General features: G+C 47.6%; 2 protein-coding genes across 6 annotated transcripts; both read right to left on the bottom strand.

Annotated features, from left to right (window-relative positions):
• Positions 1-396: 396 nt before the first annotated feature.
• LOC103725471 (zinc finger protein 584-like) lies at positions 397-5627 on the bottom strand. 3 transcript variants are annotated; one of them, XM_017795523.2, is made up of 3 exons: positions 4848-5627; positions 2564-2708; positions 397-1706 (listed from the first exon to the last, which is right to left on the bottom strand). In XM_017795523.2, the coding sequence occupies exons 1-3, from the start codon at positions 4962-4964 to the stop codon at positions 619-621; spliced, it is 1350 nt and encodes a 449-aa protein (XP_017651012.1). In that variant the 5' UTR covers positions 4965-5627; the 3' UTR covers positions 397-618. The 3 variants fall into 3 exon arrangements, with proteins under 3 accessions (XP_017651012.1, XP_008820998.1, XP_008820999.1); XM_008822776.3 differs by having other exon boundaries at positions 2564-2690; positions 4848-5625; XM_008822777.3 differs by lacking the exon at positions 2564-2708 and having other exon boundaries at positions 4848-4894.
• Positions 5628-10394: 4767 nt separating this feature from the next.
• On the bottom strand, positions 10395-17372 carry LOC103725473 (zinc finger protein 584). Of its 3 annotated transcripts, none has more exons than XM_017795524.2 (3): positions 17206-17372; positions 15047-15191; positions 10395-11581 (listed from the first exon to the last, which is right to left on the bottom strand). In XM_017795524.2, exons 1-3 carry the CDS (start codon positions 17263-17265, stop codon positions 10593-10595), a joined length of 1194 nt encoding a protein of 397 aa, XP_017651013.1. In that variant the 5' UTR covers positions 17266-17372; the 3' UTR covers positions 10395-10592. The 3 variants fall into 3 exon arrangements, with proteins under 3 accessions (XP_017651013.1, XP_008821000.1, XP_017651014.1); XM_008822778.3 differs by having other exon boundaries at positions 15047-15173; XM_017795525.2 differs by lacking the exon at positions 15047-15191 and having other exon boundaries at positions 17206-17346.
• Between the last annotated feature and the right edge of the window lie 662 nt (positions 17373-18034).

The following is an 18034-nucleotide window of genomic DNA, read 5'->3' as shown; positions in this document are numbered from 1 at the left end:
AAATAAGCCTGTTTTGAGCACTACCACTCAGAAGTCAGCTTCTCTGAACCCACCATGGCGACTGATACACACACAAGATGTACCAAGTGCAAGGGGTAGGGTGGCTTGTATGACAGAAACTGGCAGTGACAGAATCCTACTGTGCTGGACAGCTTTAGTGTCAACTTGACACACCTGGGTTGAGGGAGCCTCAACTGGGGAATTGCTTCTATTGGACTGACCCATGGCCATGTCTGTGGGGCATCTTCTTGATTACTGAGTGATGTGGGAGGGCCCAGCCCACAGTGGGTGGTGCCACCCCTGAGCAGGTGGGCCTGTGTTGTGTAAGAAAGCAGGTTATGCATGGGCCAAGGGATCAAGCCAGGAAGCAGTGTTCCTCCATGGCCTGCGCTCCAGCTCCTACCTTGGGCTCCCTGATGAACTGTGACCAGGGAGATGTAAGTTGATAAACACTTTCCTCCCCAAGTTGGTATTGGTCAGAGTGTTTTGTCACTGCAATGCAAACAAACTAGGACAGCTACCAAGAGATAGCACTGTGGCACCCATGAGCTTTCCACGCGTGACAGTTGTGAAAAAATTTTCTGGGTGGGTGTTGGGGTGTACAAGGTTTAACTCCTTTTAGTCAGCACTCTCCAAGGGATACTCTCCATCTCTTTTCTGGAATGGGACACCTGTGCCTAACAAGGTGTTAGTGGTCAAAGGTTTTCTCACATGCCCTGACCGCCTTTCCCCACTATGGGCTTTCTTGTGCCGAAGGAGGGTAGAACGATGTTTAAAGACCTTCCCACATTCCGTGCATTTGTGAGACGTCGTCTCTGTGTGAAACTTCTGGTGCCGATTTCGGTAGGAGCTGGTGGTGAAAGTTTTTCCACAGAGGTTGCACTCGAAGGGCCGCTGACCAGTATGGCCTCGCAAGTGCCCATACAGACCAGAGCGGGTCACATAGGTTTTCCCACACTGCTTGCACGCAAACGGCCTTTCTCCAGTGTGAACTACTTGGTGACGAACAAAACTACTCTTCTCCTTAAAGCAGTTCCCACACTCCTTGCACTCATAGGGCCTTTCTCCAGTGTGAACTTTCTGGTGCCGAATAAAACTAGACAGAACACTGAAGGCTTTCCCACATGTGCTACACTCATAAGGCCTTTCTCCAGTGTGAATCCTCTGGTGCACAGCAAGTGAATCCTTGCAGCTGAAGGTTTTCCCACATTTGGTGCACCTAACAGGTTTTATGCCTGTGTGCACCCTCTGGTGCTTCCTCACTTTACAGGGATAACTGAAGGTCTTTCCACATTCATTACACATGTGGGCTGTTTGTACAGGGGTTGGTTTTCGGTGACTAACGTGGATCAAGTTCTCCTTGGGGTCATTCTTGCCTGTTGGGCAAGTGAAATGTCTCCCTTCAGAGTGAGTTATCAGGTGGTTGAGGAGAGTGAAGGCCTTCTCGAAGCCTGTCCCACAGACGGTGCATTTGAAGGGCTTCTGTGTACTGTGGGCTCCTTGCTGCTGCCTGTGACTGGGCTGGGGTGGAAAGGCTGCCCTGTGCTCACTGCTCCTGCACAGCTTCTCCTTGCTGGGGGCACCTCGGTGCTGGAGGTCTGTGGTGTCTGTGGTGTCTGTGTTATCCTCCCCAGGCTCTCCACACAAACAGGACTCTGACACTTGCTTGTGAGGCGATTCCTCACCTTTCACTCTACACTGACAACCTGAAAGCAAAGACCAGTTACTGGAGCTGGATCGGAGGGAAGCAGTGCCTTTATCAGCAGAGCAGGTCAGGAACATTGAGAAAGGATTCCACACAACTGCTGTGCGTTTGCTGCGAAAGTTCTGGGTGATCACCGGCTGGACCAGCAGAACTCAGCTCTACTGCCCACAGACTAGGGAAAACTTGAATAGATGAGGATGCAAAATGGGGTGGGGTTTGGCTCAAAGAATAGTTGGGATTCTCAAGACATTCCTCTCCAAACTGTTTCAACAGGATCTGGACTATGAGTGTCCTGAGCACTGTACAGGGCAGCAAAATCTGATTGCAAAATAGCAGCTGTGATTCAAGCACAATTTAAAGATATGCACACACATCAACTCACACCAGAGTGGTCACTAGTAGATATGGGAGGGTGCCAAGGGGAAAGGGGGTATAAAAATGATTAAGATGTTCTGTATGAAATACACAAAAATTCAATAAAAAATTACAGAAATATATAATACATAAAACAAACAAAGGCAGCAGCAATACTCTCCGAAATGACTTAGTGATTAAAAATCAGGGCTCAAGCCTGTTCTAGAGAGGGTCCTATAAAGTCTCTTTTGGAAGAAGAAGACAAAAATTGGCATAGAGGGATGATATCATTGGTATAGACACAAGGCCAGGGAGAAACAGAGCTGAGGGAGATGGGCAGTCTCTAGGCCTTGGGGTAGCAGCTGTTTAGTTTTTGCACAGGTCTACTCAGAGTAAAAACACAGAGCCCAGACCCAGCACCCATAACACCTACATCAGAGAACCCAGGACTTCCATGAAACAAAGGCAAAGGTGGTCTGTGCTGGGGAAGAGTGAGGGACTTACCCAGAGAGCTAACGAGTGCAAAGTTCTCCAGCATCACCTCATGATAGAGGCGCCTCTGGGCCACATCAAGGAGCTCCCACTCCTCCCAGGAGAAATAGATGGCCACATCTTCAAACATCACCAGGCTCTGCAAGGATGAACTGAGCTGATAGGGGGTACAGCGTGGGCAGAACAAACAATGAAAAGTAGAACGAGGGGCACATCCAAGCCTTGACCTGTGTGTCAGGTCCTGCCTCCTACTGACATCCTACCCTAGGAGCTCCAAATCTTTCCCTTCACACACCCCCTGGAAAGAATGTAATTTACCCCCAGGTGGAGACATGCCCCAGTGTCCTCCCTGAAGGAGGGACCTAGCTGGGGAGCACCACTAGCCAGGTAGGTTCACCTTGAGATAATGTGCTTTTCTTTCCCAGAATTCCCACACCCTATTGTAGTCCCTCTGAGCAGAGCTAACAAGAGGTAGGCTGGGTCTGCCTTCCTTATCTGAATCTGAGTAACATTTTTCTTTTCAGATAGGGTCACACTATGTAACCCTGGCTGACCTGAATTTGCTAAGTAGACCAGGCTGACCTGGAATTCAGAGATCTGCCTGCCTCTGCACCCCTGAGTGCTCGGATTAAAGGCATATGTTACCAGGCCAGGCCAGTAACTATTTCTTTTTCTTCTGTCTTCCCTTTGGATGCGGGCCAGAGCCTAAGTATGCTTTTAAGTTTCCTAAGACTTTGGGCTTCCTTAATCATTTTCTAAGCTCCATTTCCCGTCAGCTGGCTGCCTGCTGCCATGTGTCTGACCTCCAAGCTGCCTTATCTTAAACAACACAGCTCTGGTTCCTTCTCTCTGTACCTCCTCTTCCCTTCCCAGCAACTGAAAGACTTACAGCTTGACTGTGCTAGGCTCTTCCTTTTAAATCGAAATCAGTTTCCCTCCAGCCTCTGTTTGGGTCTGGTTTTTTGTCCTTAATCCTCTATTTGTGTCCATTCTTAAATTATTTTATTAAAAAGACTATGGCTTCATATGGTGGCACAAGGCTTTAATCCCAGTACTCAGGAGGCTAAGGCAGGACGATCTCTGAGTTGGAGGCCAGTGAGACCCTGTCTCAAAATATAATAATAATAATAATAATAATAATAATAATAATAAGTGCAGAGGCAGGTAGATCTCTATAAGTTCGAGGCCAGTGTGGTCTCCATAGTGAATTCAGGCTAGCTGTGGTGACAGGGAGACCCTGTCTCAAAAAGACCAAACTCACTATGTGTGAGTTCCAGGACAGCTGGGGCTACAAGGAGACCCTGTCTAAAAAAAAGACCAAATAATAGGGGCTGGAGAGATGGCTCCATGGTTCAGAACACTGGTTGTTCTTGTAGAAGACCAAGGTTCGAATCCCAGCACCCACATGGCAGCTAACAACTGTCCGTAACTCCAGTTCCAGGGGATCTGACAGCCTCTTCTGTCCTCCGTGGGCACTGCATGACATGGGCACACTTACCTACATGCAGGCAATGCACTCATACACATAAAATAAAAATAGTAAATAAAATATTTTAAAAACATTTTAAAAAGACCTACTACTACTACTACTACTAAGTGAGACTAAGAACCTGACAAGAGAACCTCCATTTCCCAGGTTTCATATGATGGTACTGTTGAACTACCTCGGTTTCTGGTAACTCCTTTCCTGTCTTTAATTCTTTAATTGGCAGGGAACACAAACTATTTGCTGCACCCTAAAGAGTAAAGCCCTCATACTGCCCTTCTCCCCGTACTTCCTGCCTCAGAGGAGTACTAAGGTGTCACTAAAGCCTGTGGTGTTAACTGTACACTTTTTTGTGTGTTTTTGAGACAGGGTCTCCCTGTAGCACCAGCTGGACTGGAACTCAGAATGGAGACCAGGCTGGCTCTGATCTTACAGTGATCCACCTGCCTCTGCCTTCCAGTGCTGGGATTAAAGGTGTGTGCCACCACACCTGGCACAGTGTAGCTTTATTTAGCCTGCAGCGATAAGCTGGTATCCAGACACAAACTATTTATGTGCAGAGCCCAGCACCCTATCGAACGCCTGCCAATTCCCTTGAATTCCAGAGATCACATTTCAGATGCAATCAAACCTATGCACCTCTCAGATACAAAGCAAATCCTTACCCTTAGGCCTCCTGGGACCAGGTCCCAGGAACTTCCAGACTGGGCACGCACAGGACTCGGTACCCCCAGCAGAAGCTCCCCAGTTCACCTCTGAGCTCCTCCCCCCTGCCCGCCTCCTTCTCCGCCTTAGCACCGATGTCCTCACCTGACATGGCCGTTTACTCATCGGGGGACACTCTGCGTTCATGGGAGGCTCCAGGGCCATTGTAACCTGCGGGGGCGTATAGAAACCTGGGAACTTCGGGAGTATCAACCCGCTCATCCACCCGGTGTTTTACTCCCTTGCCGTGGGCACCACATTATGACATCACTTCCAGGCTTTCTCGGCCCGCCCTCAGCTGTGCGCTTGGACGTTGCCAAGGCAACAGGAAAAGGCGGGGAGAGGGGGGCGGTGAGACCGTAGGCTAACTACATTTCCCACAAGTCATGTTGCTGTGGGTCTGCACGGACTAGCCAATGATGGCCTAGGACGGGGTCAGCTTCTGCCTTGGGTTTCCTAAGAAAGAAAGCCAAGCACTGGGCTGTGCTATGGCAGAGGGCGTCAAGGAAACCCGACTGAAAAAGCAGGGTAAAAATCACCAACCGTCACTGACACCTCTGCGTGGCTTTACTCTCCAGCTAAGATTCTGAGTTTTCCTCTGCTTTTCCTTGAAAATCGTTGGTTCAGGGATGAAGGCAGGCGTGAGCACCCTCACACATTCTACCTAGGGGTTTATAGGTGATAAAAATCGGGCTTTATAAGCCTAAATTTTTGGAAGCGTATGGAGGCTTAGGCCTAAAATCCTAGTGCTGTGCAGGTGGAGGCTGGAGGATCAAGAGTTCAAGTCATCCTCACCTACAAAGCCAGGGGGAGCCCCAGGTTCGGAAAGAGACCTTATCTCCAAAAATAAGGTGGAGCTGGGCATGGTGGCACACACCTTTAATCCCACCACCTGGGAGGCAGAGGCAGGTAGATGTCTGTGAGACTGAGGCCAGCCCAGTCTACATAGTGAGTACCAGGCCAGCAAAAAAAAAAAAAAAAAAAAAAAAAAAAAAAAAAAAAAAGGAAAAAAAAAAAAAAAGAGCAATTGAAAAAGAGACCCCACATCAACCTCTGGCCTTCAGATTCACATACAACATATCCACATGCACTATTCATACACACAATTTTCCACGCAGGTAATATCAGCTTGGTTACTCCTGGAAAATGCAAGGCACTCGTTTGGGATCCGCTGGGCTCTTCATGGGAACATTGAAATCCTGGATGTTGTGTTTGTGAAGTTCACCATCTTCCTCTGTATACAGCTTATTCTTACCAACTGGGGTCTGTTGTGGTTAAAGGGAGGTGAGTTTGACCTCCGGTACATTTACATTCCATCACTTCCATGCTAATAGCATGAACTCAGAAACAGGTACAGCTCACAAGCCCAGAGGAGACCTGACCTTGGTGACCAATCCCAGGATTGGCTGTCCTCACAACTGATGCATGGCCCTGTCTTCACACCTGGTGCTGGCCCTGGTGACCACCCTAGGATGATCTGTCCTCACAGCTGGTACATGGCCCTGGTGACCATCCCAGGATGGGCTTTTCCTCACACCTGGTACATGGCCCATGCCCTCTCAGGTCTTGGTAAGTCTCTGACTCTACTAGTTTTTCTATCCTCTTGATAGCCCCCTCTCAACTGTGCCCCAACTCTTTTCTCTTCTCTGTTCTTAGAGCTCAGCTGTGCAACCTTTGCTTCACGCTCTTTTAACATGTGCTGAGCTGATGATCACATATCTTCAAATATTCCTTGCAGCCCTGACTCCTGTGTGTTCTGTCCAGTAGATGTTGACACAGATGTAACTCCTTCAATTTCTGGTCAGTAGCCATGGACTGACATGGGTGGGTTTTCTTATCCTAGGCTGGACGATCACAAATTTACACATTCCTCACGAACTGTCACCCTTATACTCAGTGAATTTACCCAACTGTAGTGTAGTCAGAGGCAACGATAGAGGGGGCTTTGGTGAGGCTCAATGGTTAAGAGCACTGGCTGTTCTTGCAGAGGACCCAGATTCAGTTCTGAGCACCACATGGTGATTAACAATCATCTAACTCCAGTTCCAGGGGATCCATTGCCTTCTGGCCTCTAAGCATATTGTACAACACAGGTTCACTTACATACATGCCAGTAAAACACTCATACTCATAAATAATAAAATAAAATTTAAAATATGCCAGGCATGGTGGCTCATACCTTTAATCCTAGAGGCAGAGGATCTCTGTGAGTTGGAGGCCAGCTTGGTCTACATAGCGAGTTCCAGGCAAGCTGGGGCTACAGGGAGACCCTGTCTCAAAAAGACCAAAAAAAAATGTTTTTAAAAATCAGTAATTTTGGGGGCTGGAGAGATGGCACAGCAGTTAAGTACTGGCTGCTCTTGGAGAGGACCTGGATTTGAATCCCAGCATCCACATGGTGGCTAACACTCGTAATTCCAGTTCCAGGGGATCTGACACTGTCTTCTGACCTCTGCAGGCATGCATGACACAGGTGTACCTACACACATACAGGCAATACACATTAAATATATATATGTATATATATATATATATATTTGGTCTTTTTGAGACAGGGTCTCCCTGTAGCCCCAGCTGTCCTGGAACAATGTAGACCAGGCTGGCCTTAAACTCACAGAGATCCACCTGCTTCTGCCTCCCTAGCGCTGGGATTAAAGGTGTGTGCCACCACGCCCGGCAAAAATAAAAATTTTTAAAAGTAATTGATGAACTAGTTCATCTTGAAATCTGAATCTCACAAGAGATCTGGAAAAGATTCATCTGGAGACTGATAGCTGGGGCGGGAAAGTTCTGGAGAGAGGTCTTCTGGTGCCACGCTGTGCCTCTGCTGTCAGTGTTGTCAGCCCCACCATTTTTCTGTCTTCCTGACCAGTATCGCAGCTACTTTTATCTAAACTTCCTGCACCCTGTCTATCCCCCACCTCTTTGTCCATTCCATCTCCATGTCTTCCTCTCCTCTCTTACTGCCCAGTACTAACACCCTGGCCACTTCTTCACACCTCATAGGCTAATACATATCCTTGAATGTTTACTGAGAAAACAGTGAGATAGAGTTGTTCCCTTGTGTGATTGGGCAGAAAAGTGGAGGGTCCCAGACCTGAAGCTCATAGAGGCTAAGTGCCTGCTGTGCATCAGGGTGGGGAGTGGAAGGGAGCTTCCCACTACTGACATCAGAGTTAAATCCCAAGTGATATCAGAATGGAGTTCCTACTCTTTGGATGTGTGTGTGTGTGTGCATGTGCGTGTGCATGTGTTAAGGGTAGACATGGGTAATAGGAATTGAACCTGGGGCTCCATGCTCACTAAATGTTGCTGAGTCACATCCCCAGTCTTGGGATTTCCTCCCAACCCTTTACTTTACCTGAGCCTGCATGTGAGGCTCTGCCCTGGCATTACCTCCTTGAACCTCACTTTAAGTTTACTCACCTATTTCATGCTGAGTGCTTTCTTAGGCGAACCACACACAGACACACACAGACACACACACACACGGTGTCACTATATAGCCCTGTTGGCCTGGAACTTGCTATGGAGACCTAGTTGGCCAGAACTCAAGAGACCTGCCTGCCTCTTCCTCTGGAGTGGTGGTATAAAAAGTGTGTGCCACCAGGCATGGTTTGTTTGGTTTTTGTTCTATCTATCTATCTATCTATCTATCTATCTATCTATCTATCTACCTACCTACCTACCTAATTTTGTTTTTTGCTTGCATGTATGTAACTGCACCATGTGTATGCAGTGCTCTCAGAGACCATAAGAGGGCATCAGATTCCCTGAAACTGGAGTAACAGATGGTTCTTAGCTGCCATGAGGATCCCGGGAACCAAACTCAGGTCCTGTGCAAGAGCAACAAATGCTCTTAACATCTGAACCATCTCTCCAGGCCCCTAATTCTTTTTCATTTCATCCCACACAATTAAGGGAAATTCCAGGATCACAGGTGGTTTCAAGTATTTGTCACACAATTCAGGGGCAGCTCCTGAGATGGAAGACTTGAAGACTCAACAGCTCTCATATGGCTGTCATGTGTGGGGTCAACAGTGTCCATGGAGGGGGAACACTGGTAGCCCTGTGAAGACTTCGGCTCGGGTGCTCTCAACCAGGAAGACAGGAAGACACTGTCAGAATCCCATGGAGGAAGCCTTAAGGAAGGATTCCTGAAGGAAATGGATGATGGAGTTTGCTGTGACAGCTTTAGAAGTCACATGGATTCTGCTGCTGCATGATACTGCCTTAGGCAGGCCAGAAACTGCAACATAGCAAGGATTTTATTACACTCCTGTGATTAAGGTGATCTTCAGGGAGATTAGACAGATAGGCCTGATGTAATCACAAAGGCCTTTTTGAAGTAGACATATAAACTTGACAACAAGAGTTCTATTCCCAGAACCCATATGAGGTGTAGGAGAGAACACACTGTTGTCCTTCACACATGCACACACACACACACACACACACACACACCCCACACAATTACAATGATTTTTATTTTAGATGGTGTCTCGTGTACTCAACTTGCCTGGAAATCCTTAGCAGGAAAAAGTGCTTGCCACCAAACATGATGATCTGAGTTCAATCCCCACGCCACCATGCTGATTCATTGTATGAGGGTCATTATATAAGAAAGGCTAAGTGACTGGGTATGGTGGCTTACACCTGCAATCCCAGTACTTGGGAGGTTGAGGTGGAAGGACTGCCATGAATTTGAGGCCAGCCTGGTCTACAGAATGAGACTCTTTAAAAATAAAAAAAGCCGGACATGGTGGTGCAGGCCTTTAATTCCAGCACTTAGGAGCAGAGGCCAGTGGATCTCTGTGAGTTCAAGGCCAGCCTGGTCTACATAGTGAGTTCCAGGACAGCTGGGGCTACAGGGAGACCCTGCCTCAAAAAGACCAAGAAAAAAATTTTAAAAAAGTTAGGCCTGGTGGTGCACAGCTTTCGAGCACTCAGGAGGCAGAGGCAGAGAATATCTGTGAGTTCCATACAGGCCTTCTCTACACAGTGAGTTCCAGGCTAGCCAGTGAATACACACACAGTTGCTTGTGCATCCATACAAACACATACACACAGTGAAGGGAGCAAAGCCCCTCAAAAGGTATTCTCTTCCTAACAAGAGACCAATCCAATTCTCAGTCTCTTCATACAACATATAAAAGGTAGCTTAATGGGGCTATAGAGATGGCTTAGTGGTTAAGAGCTCTGGCTGCTCTTACTGAGGGCCCAGGTTTGAATCCCAGCACCCACATGGTGGCTAAGGACCATCTATAACTCCAGTTCCAGGGGATCCAAGGCCCTCTTCTGACCTCCATGGGCACTGCACAACACAGGTGAGTCTTCCTACATGCAAATACACACATACACCTAAAATAAAAATAGTATATATATATTTATTATTTTTATTTTATGTGTATTCATGTATTGCCTACATGTAGGTAAGTGCACCTGTGTCCTGCAATGCCCAAGGAGGTCAGAAGAGGCTGTCGGATCCCCTGGGACTGGAATTACAGACAGTTGTTAGCTGACATGTGAGTGCTGGGATTCGAACCCGGATCTTCTGTAAGAACAACCAGTGTTCTTAACTGCTGAGCCATCTCTCCAGCCCCCCAAAATAGTGTGTGTATATATATATATATATATATTTTGAAAGGTAGCTTAAACAACAAGGTCTTTATTACTACCTATTCTGGAACAATGCAAAAGTCCAGGCATGGCAAGCACCATTGTAGGATCAACACTATCGACGAAGAGTAAGAAATGCCTGAAGATCTCCTTTATCTCTTTTCTCGAATCAGACACCTGTGCCCTACAAGCTGCTAGTGGTTAAAGACTTTTCTCACATGCCCTGACTACCTAAGGCTTTTCTCTAGTATGGACTTTCTTGTGCTGAATGAGGTTAGAACGATGTTTGAAGGCTTTCCCACATTCTGTGCATCCGTGGGATCTCTTGTCTGTGTGAATCTTCTGGTGTCGATTGTGGGAAGAGCTGCTGGTGAACGTTTTTCCACACAGGCTGCACTCATAGGGCCGTTCACCAGTATGCCCTTTCAAGTGTGCATACAGACCAGAACGGGTCAGATAGGTTTTTTCACACTGCTTGCACTCGAAAAGCCTTTCTCCAGTGTGTACTCTTTGGTGACGAATGAAGCTCCTCTTATCTCTAAAGCAGTTCCCACACTCCCTGCACTCATAGGGCCTTTCTCCAGTGTGAACTTTCTGGTGCTGAATGAGGCTAGACACAACGCTGAAGGCTTTCCCACATATGTCGCATTTGTAAGGCCTTTCTCCGGTGTGAATCCTCTGGTGCACAGCAAGTGCATCTTTGCGGCTGAAGGTTTTCCCACACTTGCTGCACCTGAAAGGTTTTATGCCTGTGTGCACCCTGAAGTGTAACATCAGTTTACAGCGGTTACTGAAGGTCTTCCCACATTCAAGACACACGTGGGCTGTTGGTCCATGGCGAGTTTTTCGGTGACTAATGTGGATCAAGTTCTCCTTGGGGTCATTCTTGCCTGTTGGGCAAGTGAAATGTCTCCCTTCAGAGTGAGTTATCAGGTGGTTGAGGAGAGTGAAGGCCTTCTCGAAGCCTGTCCCACAGACGGTGCATTTGAAGGGCTTCTGTGTACTGTGGGCTCCTTGCTGCTGCCTGTGACTGGGCTGGGGTGGAAAGGCTGCCCTGTGCTCACTGCTCCTGCACAGCTTCTCCTTGCTGGGGGCACCTCGGTGCTGGAGGTCTGTGGTGTCTGTGGTGTCTGTGTTATCCTCCCCAGGCTCTCCACACAAACAGGACTCTGACACTTGCTTGTGAGGCGATTCCTCACCTTTCACTCTACACTGACAACCTGAAAGCAAAGACCAGTTACTGGAGCTGGATCGGAGGGAAGCAGTGCCTTTATCAGCAGAGCAGGTCAGGAACATTGAGAAAGGATTCCACACAACTGCTGTGCGTTTGCTGCGAAAGTTCTGGGTGATCACCGGCTGGACCAGCAGAACTCAGCTCTACTGCCCACAGACTAGGGAAAACTTGAATAGATGAGGATACAAAATGGGGTGAGGTGTTCAGGAAATGACTGAGGTTTAAAATATACTCTTCTCTTTGGGGGCTGGAGAGATGGCTCAGCGGTTAAGAACACTGGTTGTTCTTGCAAAAGACCTGGGTTCAAATCCCAGCACCCACATGACAGCTAACAACTGTCTGTAACTCCAGTCCCAGGGGATCTGACAGCCTCTTCTGCCCTCCGTGGGCATTGCACGACATGGGTACACTTACCTACATGCAGGCAACACATGCATACACATAAAATAAAAAAAAAAAAAAAGTTTAAAATATACTCTTCTCCAAAGGGTTTCAACAGGGCTTCAACTCTGCATAGTACTAAGCTCTGGATAGGGCAGTGTACTCTTAGCAAAAATTTGACTGCAAAATAGAGGCTGGTATTCAAGGTTTTTTTGTTTTTGTTTTTGGTCTTTTTGAGACAGGGTCTCCCTGTAGCCCCCAGCTGTCCTGGATTCACCATGGAGACCAGGCTGCCCTTGAACTCAGAGAGATCCACCTGCCTCTGCCTCCTGAGTGCTGGGATTAAAAGCGTGTGCCACCACGCCCGGCATCAAGTATTATTTAAAGATAAACATATATATCAAGTCACACCAGAGTGGTCACAAGTGGACAAGTTTACCCACTCACAACAAAGAAACTAAGTCAAGTGTGGTAGCACAAGTCTGTGATCCCACAAATCGGGAGGGAGAGGCAGGAAGATCTTTGAGTTCAAGGCCATCCTGGTTTACATTTCTGAGTTCCAGGCCATCAAGGGCTACATACTGAGACTCTGTCTCAAAAAAATAAGAAGGGGATAGAGAGATGACTTAGCAGTTAAGAGCACTGGCTGCTCTTGCAGAGAAACCTGGGAGTGGTTCTCAGCATCAACATGGCAGCTAATAACTATCTGTAACTCCAGTTCCAGGGAATCTGAAGGCCCCTTCTGGCCTCTTAAGGGCACTGTACACACTTGGTGCCCTTTCATACATGCCAGCAAAACACTCATACACAGAAAATACATTTTTTTTCTTTTCTTTTTTTTTTTTTTGGTCTTTTTGAGATAGGGTCTCCCTGTAGCCCCAGCTGTCCTGGAACTCACTATGTAGACCAGGCTGGCCTTGAACTCACAGAGATCTGCCTGCCTCTGCCTCCAGAGTGCTGGGAGTGAAGGCATGCACCACCACGCCTGGCCAAAAATACATTAAAAAAAAAAATCTTTAAAAAAAAAATTAGAAATAAGAGAAATGGAGACACAGACCAATAGCGGGGTTAACAGAGCCTACAGTCATGGCATAAGATGGCAAAATGCACAGTGTCCAGAAAGAATAAGAGGGAACTGGGGCTGGAAAGATGGCTGAGCAGTTAAGAGCACTGGCTGCTTTTATAGAGGAACCAGGTTCAGTTCCTAGCACCCGCATGGTAGCTAACAACTGTTTCTAACTCCAGTACCAGGGGATCTGATGCCTTTTTCTGACATCTGCAGGCATTGCACTACACGGGTGCATTTATATACATGCCGGCAATACATTCATAATATAAAATAAATATTTTTTGCTGGGTGTGGTGCCACACATCTTTAATCCCAGCACTGGGGAGGCAGAGGCAGGTAGATCTCTGTGAGTTCAAGGCCAGCCTCGTCTACATAGTGAGTTCCAGGTCAAATGGGACTACACGGAAACCCTGACTCAAAAAGACCAAAAAATTAAAAAGAAATAAAAATTAAAAAAGAATAATTTTTTTTTTAAAAAAAAGAAAGGAGGGAAGAAGTTACCGTCACTCATCTCCGTATCACAGCACAGGTGTGCACAGATACCCGGCATGCCGTGAACCCATCACTGAAACCAAGTCATCCTGCAGCTCCCTGACCAAGACCAGGGTCCCTAATGGCCTGTGTGAAAAATGGAGTCATAGCCGGGCGTGGTGGTGCACGCCTTTAATCCCAGCACTCGGGAGGCAGAGGCAGGTGGATCTCTGTGAATTCAAGGCCAGCCTGGTCTACATAGTAAGTTCCAGGACAGCTGGGGCTACAGGAAGACCCTGTCTGAAAAAGGCCCAAAAAAAGAAAAAAAAGAAAAATGGAGTCATATTCACCAACTGGGAACCTAGAGCTCCATATCACCACACAGTTGAAGTCTCTTAATGGAAAAGTCCTGAAATAAGAAGCTAATCCAAGTCCAGCCCAAAGCCAACCCACCCTGCTGCACACCAAGGGAAGCTCATGCCATCACTGCAACCAGGAATGAAATTTAAATGTTGTTTAAGGATATTTATACTTATGAAGGTTCACAGAAAATGAATGTCCTCTGCACATTTTAAATTTTCTTAAGGGAATAGGCTGGCAAGATAGTTTAGTGTATAAAGGTGCTTGTGGCCAAACGTGACAAGCTGAGTTTGATCCCTGGTACTTACATGGTGGAAGGAGAGAACGGACTCCTCAAAGTTATCCTCTGACTACCACATGTGTGCTGTGGTATGCAAACACTCAATCACCCATCATATATATGAAATAAATAAATGCAATACAAATGTTAAGACACTAAACCTTATGTCCTTCTAAGCAACAACACAAACAAATGTCCTACCAAAGCCTTTAATCCTAGCACTGGTAAGGAAGATGCAGGTGGATCCCTGTGAGTTCCAGGCAAGTCTGGTCTACATAATGAATTCCAGTACAGTCAGGGACAGACAGTGAGACTCAGTCTCAAAATAAATTAAATAATAGGAAAAAGAAAAAGAAAAAAAGGCATCAGTACTTTTTCAAATGATCTAATGATTCAAATTCAGGGCTCAAACCTGTTCTAGGGAGGACCTTGCAAAACTTCTTTTAGGAGAAGTCTGGGCTAAGAGTGGTAGCCCAAAACCTTAATCCCAGTACTCAGGAAGCAGAGACAAGCACATCTCTGTGAGATCAAGGCCAGCCTGGTCTACATAGTTCTAGGCCAGCTAGGGCTACACAGAGACCCTGTCTCCAAAAACACAAAGAAAGAAAGAAGGTAAAACCTGGTAAAGAGAAGTGATATCTTTGGCAAATGTATAGAGCCAGGGAAAAAGAGCTGAAGGAAACGTGGAGCCTAACTGTGATACAACTAGGTTAGTCTCCTAGACCTGGGGCAGCAGTTGTTTAGTCTTTGCACAGGGCTAGTCAGAATAAAAACACAGAGCCCAGATCCAGGCTCAGACCCAGCATCCATAACACCTACATCAGAGAACCCAGGACTTCCATGAAACAAAGGCAAAGGTGGTCTGTGCTGGGGAAGAGTGAGGGACTTACCCAGAGAGCTAACGAGTGCAAAGTTCTCCAGCATCACCTCATGATAGAGGCGCCTCTGGGCCACATCAAGGAGCTCCCACTCCTCCCAGGAGAAATAGATGGCCACATCTTCAAACATCACCAGGCTCTGCAAGGATGAACTGAGCTGATAGAGGGTACAGCGTGGGCAGAACAAACAATGAAAAGTAGAACGAGGGGCACATCCAAGCCTTGACCTGTGTGTCAGGTCCTGCCTCCTCTCCTACTGACATCCTGCCCTAGGAGCCAGAAATCTTTCCCTTCACACACCCCCTGGAAAGAATGCAATATAAAGGCTGGAGAGATGGCTCAGAGGTTAAGAACACTGACAGTTCTTGCAGAAGACCCGGGTTCGAATCCCAGCACCCACATGGAAGCTAACAACTGTCCGTAACTCCAGTCCCAGGGCATCCGACAGCCTCTGATGTGCTCAGGCATTGCATGACACAGGTGCATTTACCTATATGCAGGCAATACACATAAAATAAAATAATAAATAAGTAATTAAAAAAAAAAGAATGCAATCTACCTCTAGGTGGACACATGCCCTAGTGTCCTCCCTGAAGGGGTAATCAACCCAGGTCAGGGACTTAGCTGGGGAGCACCCCTAGGAATGTTTGCTTACCTTCAGACAATGTGCTTTCCTTCCCAGAATGCCCACCTACTTACTACTACCTCTGAGCAGAGTCAGCATAGTTAGGCTGGGAATCTGCCTTCCTTCCTGAATCTGAGTAACTTTTTCTTTTTGAGATAAAGTCTCCATAGCCCTAGCTGCTCTGCCAACTTGCTATGTAGGCCAAGCTGATCTAGAACTCAAGAGAACTGCCTGCCTCTGCCTCCTGAGTGCTGGGATTAAAGGCATATGCTGTCTGGCCAGTAACTATTTTTTTCTTCTGTCTTTCCCTTTTGGATGTGGGCCAGGGCCCAAGTATGCCTTTAAAGTAACTAAGGCTTTGGGCTTCCTTAATCATTTTCTAAGCTCCCCTCCCCATCAGCTGGCTGCCTGCTGCTATGTATCTGACCTCCAAGCTGCTTTATCTCAAACAACAAGGCTCCACCAAGCGTGGTGCACACCTTTAATCCAAGAATTTGGGAGGCAGCAGCAGGCAAAATCTCTGTGAGTTCAAGGCCAGCCTGGTCTACTTAATGAGTTCTAGAGCAGCTGGGGCTACAGGGAGACCCTGTCTCAAAAAAAAGACAAAAAAGCAAAACAAAACAAAAAAGAAACCATCAAACAACATGGTTCTGGTTCTTTCTCCTCTCTGTTCTCCTTTCTCCACAGCTGCCAGATCTACAGCTTCCCTGCTGGGGTTTTCCTTCTAAAGCAGTATCAATGTCCCTGAGCTTCCATTGGGACTCAGTTCTTTATTCTTAAGCATCTTTTGGTGTCCATTCCTATTTTTTAAATATCTTATTATTTTTATTTTATGTGTATGAATGTATTGTCTGCATGTGTGTAAGTGAACCTGTGTCATGCGATGCCCGCGGAGGTCAGATGAGGGCATTGGATCCCCTGGAACTTGGAGTTACAGATGGTTGTTAGCTGCCACCACCTTTAAAAAAATTTTTTTTAAAGACAGGGTCTCACCATGTAGCTCAGGCTGGCCAGGACCTTGCTATGTAGATTAGGCTGGCCTTGAACTGCCTCTTCCTACCCAGTGCTGGGATTAAAGGCGTGTGGCACCAGCCAGACCTCTTTTCTCCCTTTTAATTGGCAGAAAACGAAGGCGTTGCCGCACCCCTACAGGGCCTCGCTAGCATACCAGACCTTCTCCCAAGACCCCCTACCCCAGAGAAATGCTGGGTCTCTAAAGGCGGCACTGATGCCTGAGGCGTTAACCACTGTTCACTTTATTTAGCCTGCAGCGATAAGCTGGTGGCCGGGCATAAGAGATCCATGTTCAGAACCCAACACCCTAGCCCACGTCTGCCAATTCCCTTGAGTTCCAGAGATCACATCTCAGATACAATGAAACCTATGCACTTCTCAGCTACAAACCAAATCCCTACCCTTCGGCCTCCAGGGACCAGGTCCCAGGATCTTCCAGACACACGCTGCATGCCCAGGAAGCTCCCCAGTTCACCTCTGAGCTCCTCCCCCCTGCCCTCCTCCATCTCCGCCTTAGCACCGGTGTCCTCACCTGACATGGCCGTTTACTCATCGGGGGACACCCTGCGTTCATGGGAGGCTCCAGGGCCATTGCAACCTGCGGGGGGAGGCGGGGGGTGGGGCTCAGTCTGGAAACTCCGGAAGTCTCAGCCGGCTCATCTAGCTGCTTGCTTTACTCCCTTGGCGTGGGCAGCACCTTATGACGTCACTTTTGTGCCCCCACCCACCCCCGTAGCGTGCTTGGTCGTTGCCAAGCCAACAGGACAGGAGGCGTGGCTAGCGGCAAAAGTATGAGGGCGAACTACATTTCCCACAAGTCATGTTGCTGTGCGTCTGCAACGACCAGTCAATGATGGCCCAGGAGGGGGTCAGCTTCTGAATTATTGGTTTTTTTGCTACTGATGAAGGGTACGGACTAGGTCACCATCCGGCGGAAGGCGTCAGGAGTTTCCGGGTCCCTGGAAACCCGGGTCAGAAAGCAGAAGTTCCAGCTCATGACTAGTTACCTGTTTCCTGCACTTGCACACCGTCCTTCCCAGACCTCCAGCGTCCCAGTGGACGGTGCCACTGCCGAGACTCATCCTATCCTCCATGGCGTTGTGTTCTGTATACAGAGCGAGACCCGAGACTCAGAAAAGCATCCTGACCAATGGGGTTATGTGAGTCCGAGGTAGAAGGTGGATTCAACGTAAAACCCTGGTTAGTCACCATCTCTGACCAGCGTGGTGGACCACGCTTGTCATCCCTACACGCTGGAGCCTTAGGCAGGACGATGATGCAAGTTAAAAGCCAGCCTAGGTTACACCAAGACCCTGCCTTAGAAACCAAACCCGTCTTAGAGAATGTGACTGTGTCTTCTA

This window comes from Nannospalax galili, unplaced genomic scaffold, assembly GCF_000622305.1.
Source record: "Nannospalax galili isolate Female #2095 unplaced genomic scaffold, S.galili_v1.0 scaffold649, whole genome shotgun sequence".
Classification (NCBI taxonomy): Eukaryota; Metazoa; Chordata; class Mammalia; order Rodentia; family Spalacidae; genus Nannospalax; species Nannospalax galili.
The sequence above is the reverse complement of the archived record's forward strand: the minus strand, read 5'-3'. Positions and strand labels throughout refer to the sequence as shown.

Bases quoted from the DNA above. Each gene is read 5' to 3' on its own strand.
- LOC103725471 (XM_017795523.2), bottom strand. From the start codon at position 4,964: ATGAGCGGGTTGATACTCCCGAAGTTCCCAGGTTTCTATACGCCCCCG. The intron at 2,709-4,847 runs GTGAGGACATCG...ACCCCCTATCAG, and splicing joins TGAGTAAACGGCCATGTCAG to CTCAGTTCATCCTTGCAGAG. The intron at 1,707-2,563 runs GTAAGTCCCTCA...CTTTGCTTTCAG, and splicing joins TGCACTCGTTAGCTCTCTGG to GTTGTCAGTGTAGAGTGAAA.
- LOC103725473 (XM_017795524.2), bottom strand. From the start codon at position 17,265: ATGGCCCTGGAGCCTCCCATGAACGCAGGGTGTCCCCCGATGAGTAAA. The intron at 15,192-17,205 runs GTGAGGACACCG...ACCCTCTATCAG, and splicing joins TGAGTAAACGGCCATGTCAG to CTCAGTTCATCCTTGCAGAG. The intron at 11,582-15,046 runs GTAAGTCCCTCA...CTTTGCTTTCAG, and splicing joins TGCACTCGTTAGCTCTCTGG to GTTGTCAGTGTAGAGTGAAA.